This window comes from Pristiophorus japonicus, chromosome 7 (assembly GCF_044704955.1).
Source record: "Pristiophorus japonicus isolate sPriJap1 chromosome 7, sPriJap1.hap1, whole genome shotgun sequence".
Taxonomy (NCBI): domain Eukaryota; kingdom Metazoa; phylum Chordata; class Chondrichthyes; family Pristiophoridae; genus Pristiophorus; species Pristiophorus japonicus.
Window position 1 is genome coordinate 205,689,952 of NC_091983.1, and position 12,397 is coordinate 205,702,348.

General features: G+C 44.2%; 1 protein-coding gene across 1 annotated transcript in view; it reads left to right on the forward strand.

Moving 5' to 3' along the window:
* Positions 1-12,397, forward strand: part of wdr43 (WD repeat domain 43) — a 62,246-nt gene that overhangs the window by 5,518 nt on the left and 44,331 nt on the right. Inside the window, exons 2-3 of the mRNA XM_070885735.1 lie at positions 2,099-2,233; positions 3,349-3,470. Of these exons, the coding sequence (XP_070741836.1) occupies positions 2,099-2,233; positions 3,349-3,470 (257 nt within the window). The remainder of the gene's footprint in view (positions 1-2,098; positions 2,234-3,348; positions 3,471-12,397) is intronic.

Sequence of the window (12,397 nt, forward strand, 5' to 3'; positions counted from 1 at the left end):
CCGCTGAGCGAGAGAGCGCGAGGGAGGGAGAGGGGGGGGGGGGGGGTGTCGGGGAGCAGGAGCGGGTGTCGGCTCGGGGGGGGGGGGGAGAGGAGAAGAGCGGGGGTCGGGTCGGGGGGGGGGTCTCGGTCGGGGGGCGGGGAGGGGAGCGGGTGTCGGGTCGGGGCGGGGGGGGGGGGGGGGGCGAGTGTCTTGGTCGGGCGGGGAGCAGGAGCTGGCCGTGGGAAGAGCCTCATTCACGCAGCCCCAGTGAGGCCATTGGGCCAGGGCTAGGGGCTGCGTGCTTCGGGCCCCTCCCACACAGTTCGGCGCCTGGAGCTACTGCACTTGCGTGCCGACTGTAGCGCGCATGTGCAGAGGTCCCGGCACTGTTTTCAGCGCCGGGACCTGGCTCCACCCCCCCACAGCTCGTGCTGACTGCGCCGAGTGCCACAGGACCTGTAAGTCGGTGGAGAATACAGAGGATTTTTTTAGACGCCGTTTTAGGCGCGAAAAACGGGCGCCCAGCTCGGAGGGCGCCCATTTTTTTTCTTGTGGAAACTTGGGGCCCTTTGAGCTGGGAGATATTAAGCTTCCCAAGCATTTGATTTGTTAAGAGTCTTAGAATATTTTAAAGCCACTAGTCTAGCTTCAATGTTCTTTAAGAATTTGCCATTTAAAACCTTTACATTTAGTTTATTGATTCATTCCCAGATAGTTTTTTTTGGTTGAATGTTTACATAGAAACATAGAAAATAGGTGCAGGAGTAGGCCATTCGGCCCCTCGAGCCTGCACCGCCATTCAATGAGTTTATGGCTGAACATGCAACTTCAGTACCCCATTCCTGCTTTCTCACCATAACCCTTGATCCCCCCCCTTAGTAAGGACTTCATCTAACTCCTTTTTGAATATATTTAGTGAATTGGCCTCAACAACTTTCTGTGGTAGAGAATTCCACAGGTTCACCACTCTCTGGGTGAAGAAGTTTCTCCTCATCTCGGTCCTAAATGGCTTACCCCTTATCCTTAGACTGTGACCCCTGGTTCTGGACTTCCCCAACATTGGGAACATTCTTCCTGCATCTAACCTGTCCAAACCTGTCAGAATTTTAAACGTTTCTATGAGATCCCCTCTCATTCTTCTGAACTCCAGTGAATACATGCCCAGTTGATCGAGGCTTTCTTGATATGTCAGTCCCGCCATCCCGGGAATCAGTCTGGTGAACCTTCGCTGCACTCCCTCAATAGCAAGAATATCCTTCCTCAAGTTAGGAGACCAAAACTGTACACAATACTCCAGGTGTGGCCTCACCAAGGCGCTGTACAACTGTAGCAACACCTCCCTGTCCCTGTACTCAAATCCCCTCGCTATGAAGGCCAACATGCCATTTGCTTTCTTAACCACCTGCATGCCAACCTTCAATGACTGATGTACCATGACACCCAGGTCTTGTTGCACCTCCCCTTTTCCTAATCTGTTTATTGTTCAAACAAAATCAAAAGATGGCTTTGCTCCTTGGGCATAAAGCATGGGTAATCTACAGAGAGGCTCTAATTCTCTGATTGCAGACACAGGACAGCAGGGCCACAAATGAAGAGAGTGAACTGCAAGTGGCTTATGGTCATCTTATGAGTATCCCTGGATGCAAACTTGGTTGGTAGTGTGACTTCAGCACACATCTTTTTGACTTGGATGAAAGTGATATCAACTGAGTCAAACTGACATTTAATATGCTTGCAGCATTTTGTCTTGATGTCTTAACGCTGATGGGTGGTATATCCCAATAAGATCTGAATGCTTCAGGGGAGGAAGTGGGAGAAAATGGGCGAAACAAATGGGAGTAGCCATTGTTTGCACGTTTGAATGAAATAAATATAGTTCTCTCTCTCTTGGTCCTTTGTTTCTTTCCCACCCAAAAGATGCAGATATGCTGGTAGTTACTATAGATTCTTTAGCTGGCAGGCCACAGTTCTTCAGTATACAAATTTTCATCTACAGTCTGCAAATTTTAGTTGTGAAACTAGGACTCTAATTTTGCCACTAAACAGATCTTTTGAACAGTGTATATGAAATGACCAGGCAAAGAAGTACTGAGTTTTTTTCTCTTCCCCTTTCCAGGAAGCTCCTCAAACGAAAAAGAGGAGATCAGAAAATGTGAACGCTGATGAAGAATTGGACCTATTGGCTATTGGTACAGCAGTTGGTAGCATCTTGTTATACAGCATAGTAAAGGGAGAACTACAGAGCAAGTTGGTAAGATATTGGTTGGTGGGTGAAATGGTTGGATTTTCTGAATTATGTGGGCAAATGTATCACCAAGGATGCTTCCTTTCTTGAAGGAGAAGAATGGGGGAAAAGGAACATGTGTGTGGATATATATAAGCACTATTGTAGTTTGACTTCAATTTAATTCCATAGGTTGCCATTTATCAGAATATGTTGAGTTGAACTGCCGAGACTTAAATGTATGTATAATTTTATCTTGTGTAAATCAGTACTGTGTTGAGTTAATACAACATGACCTGCATTACACAGCAGTTAGGAAGTTGTATGATCACTTATCCGAAAAATGTATTTATTTTCAGCAGGCATGTTTTCAGAATGCTGTAGTCAAACAGAATGCCACTATATAAATGTGTTCAGAATTTTATTTCCATGGCAGGCTTGGGACATGCACATCCAATTCTATCTTTTGTCCAGAAGACTAAACTGTAATATCAAAGGAGGCACTGGACGCACTACCAGCTGGACTTGACTTTCTTAAGCTATGGACGTTAATCTATCTGGTGTTCTTGAAATTTTGTTAAAGGATACCTGACGCAAGTCCCAGGGACAGATAACAATAAACATGTTCTTGTTATGACATGTTCTCTCTCTTCCCCCCCCCCCACCCCCAACTTTACGATTCCTACAGGATATTTTGTTGTCTAAATTAAGAAATGATGTGGAATGACCAGAATTGGGACACTTTGGCTCTTATTACTCAGCAATCTGAATGGGTGCTGTTCTGTAGTCACTGCAAGCAGATACCTTGCCAGCCAGAGTGAGTTGAATGGTTGTTTTTGCAGGCTCTGCTGTAGAAATACGATCCATTTAGTAGTGTGACCAAGGATTGAATTCCCTGATTCACCGGTGGCAGATGGGATAGTACGACCAGTGACATATACTTTGAATCTGTAAACTTGAGGAAAATTATATTTATAGCTGATTCCCTTGGACAAGGAACCTGACGGCTCTTGTTTTTTTTTTAATTGATTTTTACTACCAAGGCAATTTGACTTTGACTATAGTTCATAATTGGATATTTTGTGTTTATGAAAATCAAGTTTGAAATTTTCTCAACTTTAGTCTGCTTTTTATACTTTCAGAGTGGCGGACATGACCGTAAAGTAAACTGTGTGCGGTGGCATCAAGAAAATGATTGTCTCTATAGCTGCTCAGATGACAAGCATATAGTGGAATGGACTCTGCCAACAGGGAAAGTGAAATGGTCAGTACAGAGTTCTGTTTCTTGGGCTGTAGATTTTCTCTCCTCTTCTCTTCCCCCCTCAATTTTTCATTTCTCCTTTCTCTCCCAAAGAAAAGTACAGGTGACCTTTTCCCTCTTTGCATTCAGTTGAACGGGACTGGCGGGACAGTTTGTAGACATTCCGTGGTTTCTGCCACCTATTGATCGACTAGCTACATTGTACTTGTATCATTCCCACAAAGCTAGAATGTTCTCCTTCCACAAGTTGCTCATTTAGCAGCTTTGCCCCAACTGAGAAATGGATACAGTTCTTGTGACGTACAATGCCAGAGCACTCACAATATCCTATCTTGAAAGCTAATGCCATATTTGCAAAGTCTACTGGCCCATCTGCCTTAATTACCTTGCCTAATTCAAACTCTACAGCCGGATTTATTTATATTTATATTAGCTTCAAAAAGCAACCCTTGCTTTTTATTTAATTTTACATTGCCTGCCATTCTGTGAATGAAATGTATTACCAAACCAATATTTTAACATTATGGAGAACAGTAAATATCTGACTGTTACGAGGCTGCATTCTAATTTACGTTTGATCTCCAAAACTGAATGAAGCTGAGGTGGGAAGCCACCAGAATGAAGACATTTTGCTGTGTGTTCTCAACCAAAAGTGTAGAAAATCAGTTGAATAGTTTGATCCATCTCTGCTGAAGACATTGACTCTTTGTTAGGCTGTTCATGAATGTTGGTAATTCAAGAGTGAAATTTGGTGGTGTGTGTACTCTCTGGTTAGTGATCAAGAGCCTGAATTCTGGCTGTTTTCTCCACTTCTGTGCACTCTCCACAACTCCCCTGTAAACCCAGGAATACTAGACAAGTACTATACAGCTTCATTGACTGACACAGCACAGACTAAGAATCAATCTTGGGACTTTCCTGGTTTGCTTAGCTACATGCTGGATAAACATGCTGGGCCTACATTTTGACCTTTACCCTGTGTGCTACTTTAATATTCATATTTTCTGTTTTTGGCTGCATTGGTAGAAGAAATCACCTTGTAGTGGCAGAGCCAGAAGTTTTCTCAAAGGGCTGCTTCAGACCCTAGGATGTAGATTGTGTCATTGAAGTATTGCTAATGTACTAACTATTGCCAATATGAGAGGGGTCCAGCTTGCTATTCAAAAATAGATGGACTGTTTCAATAGGTGCTTTTATTTCGACACCATCTAAAATATCGATAGACACGTACAGATGTCCGGGTTAAGCTCACTTGCTATATTGTATTGTGCTAGCTTCTAGTGTGGGTGAAATAATGTCCACTGTAACGATGGGGTGCTGTGGATAAAAGTCTTCAGACTTGCTCATTTGTAACTTCCAAAATGGAATGAAAACCTGTACAGATAAACGAGATGGGTTGATGGAAAACTAGCCAGCAGTCAGTTTTGTGTGGCATTTCTCATTAGTTGCTTCTAGTATTCAGTTTTTTTGTAAATTTAACGTTGTTGTCATTTTAGGTGTGATGCAAACATCTTTAGTCAGGTGATGGGTGACAGTGCATTAGCATGCTCCTTTCACCTCGGGATCTGATGTGAATGCAGTTTTGGCTAATGGAACACAAATCTATTCTGCCAGCTTTTAATATGGGCATTGGTGCAGTATAATGAAGGGGTTTGTGTGTCTCTAGTGACCCAGGCCACTTGTAGCAGTCAATCTGCAGATGGGCCGCGCTCTTAGCAATTTTGATATTGTCCCTTGTGTGGACCTTTTCTATCCTCTCCTCTTGCAGTAGAGAAGGTTGTGAACATACTAACTGAACAGAGTCTTGAGTTTTACAGGAAGAGTGTTTGGGTATCAACAGCAACTTATATTTATATGGAGCCTTTAACTTAATAAAACCTCCCAAGGCGCCTCGCAGGAGTATTCTAAACAAAACATTTGACACCGAGACACATAAGGAGAAATTAGGACAGGCTTGGTCACGGAGGTAGGTTTTAAGGAGCGCCTTAAAGGAGGAAAGAGGTAGAGCGGTTTAGGCAGCGGGACCTGAGGGTTCTGGTGCACAAAACACAAAAGGATAGTATGCAGGTGCAACAAGTGATCAGGAAGTCCAATGGAATCTTGGCCTTTATTGCAAAGGGGATGGAGTATAAAAGCAGGGAAGTCTTGCTACAGTTATACAGGGTATTGGTGAGGCCACACCTGGAATACTGCGTGCAGTTTTGGTTTCATATTTAAGAAAAGATATACTTCGGAGGCAATTCAGAGAAGGTTTACTAGATTGATTCTGGAGAGGAAGGGGGTTGACTTATGAGGAAAGATTGAGTAGGTTGGGCCTCTACTCATCGGAATTCAAAAGAATAAGAGGTATCTTATCGAAACGTAGACGATTATGAGGGAGGTTGACAAGGTGGATGGAGAGAGGATGTTTCCACTCATGGAGAGACTAGAACTAGGCATAATCTTATAAGGGGCTGCCCATTTAAAACTGAGATGAGGAATTTCCTCTCGGGATTGTAAATCTGTGGAATATGCTGTCTGAGAGCTGTGGAAGCTGGGTCATTGAATAAATTTAAGACGAAATGGACAGTTTCCTAACCGATAATGGGTTATGGGGAGCGGGCAGGGAAGTGGACCCGAGTCCATGATTGGATCGGCCCTGATCGTATTAAATGCCAGAGCAGGCTCGAGGAGTTGTATGGCCTGCTCCTGTTATGTTATGAATTCCAGAGCTTGGGGTCGAGACAACCGAAGGCACGACCACCATTGGTTGAGCGATTATAATCAGGGATGCTCGGCAAAATTATCAATCCTAATGCAGATCTTCAAAAGAACTGCTGCATGATTTTGTACAATATACCATTTGAAGAAGCCTTAAGATAGTTGTGGAACATATTACACTGCTGTAGGAAGGCATCACAGATTTGTTGGGGATGAATAAAAGAACATAGGAGCAGTAGTGCCATTCAGCTCATCGAGCATGTTCCTCTATTCAATTAGATCATAGCTAATCTGCACTTCAACTCTATTTCCCAACATTCCATTAGCATGCATTAGCTTCGTCAGTTGTCTACATGGATACCTAATTCCCTTTGCTCCATCACAGCTCTCACCATTAAGAAAATATCCCTATTTGTCTTTCTCAGGCCCAAAATGGGCGATCTCCCACTTCCTGACATTGAACATGTCTGCAATAGATTTTCCCATTCATATGGTCTGCCTATTTTCCTTTGTGTTCCCATCCTTACAGCTTATGCCTCATAACTTAGAGTTGTCTGCCAAGTTGGATATATAGTTCTCTATTCCTTCATCCAAATCATTAATATATATGGTGAAAAGCTGAGGCCGCAGTACAGATTCCTGGGAAACACTACACTATCTGGCAGTGCTCCTAGGTGGATAGAAACATAAAAAATAGGTGCAGGAGTAGGCCATTCGGCCCTTCGAGCCTGCACCACCATTCAATGAGATCATGGCTGATCCTTCACCTCAGTACCCCTTTCCCGCTTTCTCTCCAAACTCCTTGATCCCTTTAGCCGTAAGGGCCATATCTAACTCCCTCTTGAATATATCCAATGAACTGGCATCAACAACTCTCTGCGGCAGGGAATTCCACAGGTTAACAACTCTCTTGAGTGAAGAAGTTTCCCCTCATCTCAGTCCTAAATGGCCTACCCTGTTAGATCTCTTAATTTCCAATGAACTACGAACTCCGATTGTAGTTTTAATGTAACTTTATTCTGGCAGCAGCAACAAGGTCTTGGGTTTAAGCCAGGCCTTTGTCCTTCTGAGACCACATGGCCAAAATGGCTGTACTTATACTGGTTCAATTTATAGAAAAGAACTCTCCTTCTTTGACCTTATTGGCTCATTTGATAGTCTGTTAACCTTGAATTGGCTCGCTACCCAAAGTCCTAAAATGTCAAGTTGATTGATGACTTAATGCAATGTGTTCTGTGTTTTTTCAAAACTGCAGCCGGGCTGCAGAGCTTGAATTCTCTATCAATCCCCCCTTTGATTCTTTCACAAACTGAATCATAAAACATCAGCTATCACTGGTTAAACATTCTACAAAATAATTTCATACAAATATAGAGTTTCCTTCTAAAATTTGTTGATGTGTTTCATCACATGTCCGGACTAGTAGCTTCCACACAAATTTACACCAACCCGAGTTCCATCATGGCCACAATGGAAGTCTGGTTTTAGTAGGTTAATTAACCTTATTCCAATTTAATCCAAATCAATATCTTAATTCAACCAGTAAACAAACTTCCCTTAAGCATAACATACCCCTGTGCCATGTACAGACGGTCTGCTGGGACCTGCAAGGTGTCTCACATGCGGGACAGCAGCTACAGCCGCCTGGTTGCAACAACATTTAATCAACATAAACAAACAATATAAAAGTAAAATAATTACAACGACTAGAATTAAACCTTCCACCAATGAAGTTCCTATTGAACCTAGCCATTCAGTAGCTCCGTTCCACAAAGTGAATGATGGGCGTTGCTAAAGTTTTTCTACCTCCTTTTGGATATGCTCCGCTAAGTGGGTAATTTCTTCGGAGCTATCTGGAATATATGTGCAACACTCAGTTCTGAGTTGGGCGCAAGTACCTCCCTTTTCAGCCAGGATGTAATCAAGGGCCAGTCTATTCTGTAGGGCTACTATGCGGATTGCGACCATTTCTGCATTAATTTTAACTAGGGCCTCTGAGGTATCATGGCCTACCTGTTCCACAATGGATGCCATGTTAATGGATTCCCTTGCCAGTTTGGCGGTCCCATACCTGGGGATCAGAATGGCAAAGAACCTCTCTGTTTCTGTGATAGCTCTCTTAGGACGGTGTAAATGTTCTGACAGTGACTTTATATGATACATATAAGACACAATGTAGGCTAAATAGCAGGATCCCGTCCAATTCTGGGGCAGCCAAGGGTAGGCCTAGTGGCCACACACCCAATAGGAGCCATTATAGGCAATGAATGTTAGCTGTTTCTTTGTCAGCAACACTCCGGGGCCTGTCCAGGCTTTTCCATCTGTTTTATTCAGAATCCCCGTTACGTTAAAAATTCCCACATCGGCCCAGTTTGGACGGTTCCGTTGCTTGATTATATTATCATTCCGGGAGCAGTTACTATACCCCATATTTTGGCCTCCTTTGATGTTTCTAATCAGACAGACCAATTCCCCCGGTCTTCCTATTCACGTTGTATTAGTGGTAACAAAAAATGGGGGCCGTTTGGAATTATTGTAGCACGGTTGATATTCCCTTTCAAAGGTAGTCAGATTGTAACCTGCTGACTTCCATTTACGTGCCCAGTTTTCCGTATCCTGAAACGCATTGCCTGTTTTGTTTTGATTAATTATCCACTCAGCCATTTCCGAGATATTCAAGGGAACTGGCCTCAAGGGAATCCCTCTCTTTGAGTGAATAGGAATATGCGCACACACCCAACAACTAGAAATATTACCTTGTTTGGCATAAATGTATGACATATATAAAAAGGTATTTACATGTGCTACCCTACTATTTCCCTTTGGTGCGGAGGGTCGGCTAGTAAGAAGTAGGCAAATGCCTAGAATACCTACAATCAGTAATACAGTAAATTTATACATTTTGGCAAAAAGTAATTGTCCTTATTAGATTTCAGCTTCAGTTACGGGTGCTCGTTTAACGTGTGAAGCGTGGATCCAGGCTTTTTTTCCTTGGACTTTTAACAGCTGCCTGGGTGGTCAATAACACTTGATAAGGTCCCTCCCACTTGGCACCCAAAGGTTCTTTATGCAACTTTTTCACATACACCCAGACTCCCGGGTTGATGTCGTGTCCTCCTTCGGGTGGATTACCCCAAGTTGCCGATACCTGTCGGGAAACAGAACTAATAGCATTGGTTAGGTTCTGACAGTATGATAACAAAGTGTCACCCATTAAGTGAACATCAGCTTTCCTTCAATCGATAGTTCCTGGCAGCGACATGGGTCTTCCTGTTATAATTTCAAATGGGCTTAGACCTGTAGTTCTATTAGGGGTTGCCCTAATGCTAGATAGCACTATTGGTAGTGCTAGGGCCATGGTGTTCCTTCTTGGTGATATTTGGCAAGCTGTTGTTTCAGAGTTTGATTCATTCGCTCTACTTGTCCTGATGATTGTGGATGATAAGGACAGTGTAAATCCCACGTAATGATCAGTAACCTACAGACTTCTTGGCAGACAGCACCTGTGAAGTGTGTTCCCTGATCTGAGTCAATGCTACTCGGGACTCCCCATCGGGGAATGTAATCCTTACACAAGACTTTTGCAGTGTGATTGCTGTGGCTCTTTTAGTTGGGACAGCTTCTACCCATCTAGAGAATCTGTCGACCATGACAAGAATGTTAGTGTATCCTTGGCATGAAGGAAGAGATATATAATCAACCTGCAGATGCTGGAATGGTCCGACAGGGGCAGGGGGCCTTAGTTGGGGCATTACCGTGATGGGTTGAGAATTATTTTTCTGGCAGACCACACAGCGGTCTGTTACCAGCTGGGCATGTTTTTTAAATCCCCGACCCCACCAGCTTTTCTGGAACCGTGCGGTCATCTGTTGTGAGGCCAAGTGTCCCCACGAGTGGATCTGTTGGGCTAAAAAAGGCTTGTGGCGTGACTGGCTTGTCGGTAACTTTGTCTCCAGACACCATCTTCACATAGCTTAATTCCTGCCTCCATTCATGTCCATTTTTCCTCTCTGGAGTATTCGCCTTGCATTGTTTGAAGGTCTCGTGTCAGAGTCCTGAGTGCTTTCAATCTGCACATCTGTGTTCGTTCTTCTGGGGGAACGTCCTGTGAGGCGGCATCTTTAGCTGCCTGGTCGGCTAGGGCATTTCCCTGTGCTTCCGTGGTATTTTCCTTGGTATGGGCCTTATACTTCAGGATGGACACTTCCTGAGGTAATTGTATGGCCTCCAGTAAGTCTCGGACTTCTTTTACATTTCGGATAGGTGTACCAGCAGCAGTGAGGAATCCTCTTTTCCGCCATAACAGACCAAAGTCGTGAGCGACTCCAAAAGCATAACGCGAATCTGTGTAGACATTAGCTCTCTGTCCTTCTGCTATTCGACATGCTTCTGACAGGGCCCGTAACTCGGCCTGTTGTGCTGACGTTCCTGAGGGTAAACATCCTTTTGCCACTACCTCATATAAGGTTGTAACTGCCCATCTTCTTTTCTGGTACCATTGTCAACAAAGGAGGAACCATCTGTAAACAGGATGAGGTCTGGGTTGTGCAGAGGCTCCTCTGCTGCTAAGGCTGCTTCTTCTGTTTCTTTTAAAATCTCCACGCAGTCATGCTCTTCGCATTCTCCCCCCTCTTGCTCCCTCGATTCTGACATCAGGAGCATAGTTGTGGGATTAACCGGGCTGGCCCGGACGATATGGAGATTAGGAGCTTCCAAAACTGCTGTCCAGCGGGTCCACCTAGCTGCCGTCACCTGAGACATTCTATTCATAGACAGCAAAGCGTGTATGGTGTGGGGACACTTGACAATCAGCTTTTGGTCGAGGACTAGACCCGCAGTGATCATTACCGCTCGACATGTAGCTTCCATGGCCCTTAGGCAAATTCCCCATCCGAGGGCTACCGCATCCAGTTTTGCCGAATAATAGCCAATAGGTCTTTGTCGATCCCCATGTTCTTCTGTCAGTATAGCTGTCATGTAATCTTCTTTCTCATGGACAAACGGTAAATGGCTTACCACTGTCGGGGATTCCAAGAGCCGGTGCCGAACACACAGCCTTTTTCAAACTCGGGAAGGCCTCTTGCTGTTCCTTAGTGAGGGTGATGGCTTCTTTAGAGGCACGTTTCCTCTTTAAAATATCGTTCAGTGGCTGAGCAAGCTGTGTGAAGGAGTCAATCCAATTTCTGTTAGTTACACAATCCAAAAAAAGACCTTAGTTCCTGAATAATGGTGGTTTTTTTAGCAGCCCGAATGGCTGCAGTTCTATCCTGGGTAAGTACTCTCTTTCCTTGTGAAATCTTTTGTCCCAGGTATACAACCTCTTTTTGGGATATTTGTGCTTTGTCGATGCTGGCTTTATGTCCTTTCAGCCAAAGGTGGTCCAGCAAAGCTCGTAAATCTTGTTCATGCTTTTCTTCCGTGTTTGAAGCTAGCAGGATATCGTCTACATATTGGATGACTGTGGATGACAGGGGAGGTAATTCTCGCAAATGGCTTTGAAAAGCCATGTGGAATACCTTAGGGCTGTTGTGGAAACCCTGCGGTAACCGGGTCCATATAGTTGTCCTTGGACCGTGAAAGCAAACCACTGTCGAACCTCCGTGCCAGAGGGACCGACAAAAATCCGTTGGCCATATCTATAACCGAGAAATATTTCTGTTCCGGTTTGAGGGCATTAAAAATGGTGGAGGGATCTACGACCAAAGGAGCTTTTTGATCAATACACTGGTTAGCTTTCCTATAATCGACAGTCAAACGGCAAGTCTCATTAGATTTCTGTACCGGCCACACGGGGCTATTGGAGGAGCTATGCATTTTAATAAGCGCCCCTTGTTTCACAAATTGCTGAATAATCGGTAAGATTCCCGCGATGGCAGTTGGACTGATGGGATACTGTTTAGTGCATGAAGGCTTGGTCCCGGTAAATGACGCAGGCTCCATCTGGAGTAGGCCACAATCGTTCTTATCTTTAGCCCATATCGGGTGTTCCTTCAATTCTTCTTTCTTCAAAGTTCTAATTGACCATGTCACCCAACCATCCTCGAAATGCAACGATGAATCTACTTGGATTAGAACGTCCATTCCCAAAAGGGGTTGATCTACTGGGCCTATCCAGTCTGGCGTGGTTAGTTCATGTGGACCCAGCCCTATAAGTACCGGTGTTGTCCTTTTAATTTCCATTTTATGGCCCCCAACTCCATAGGCTGTACGTGCCCTACCATCCAATGTCA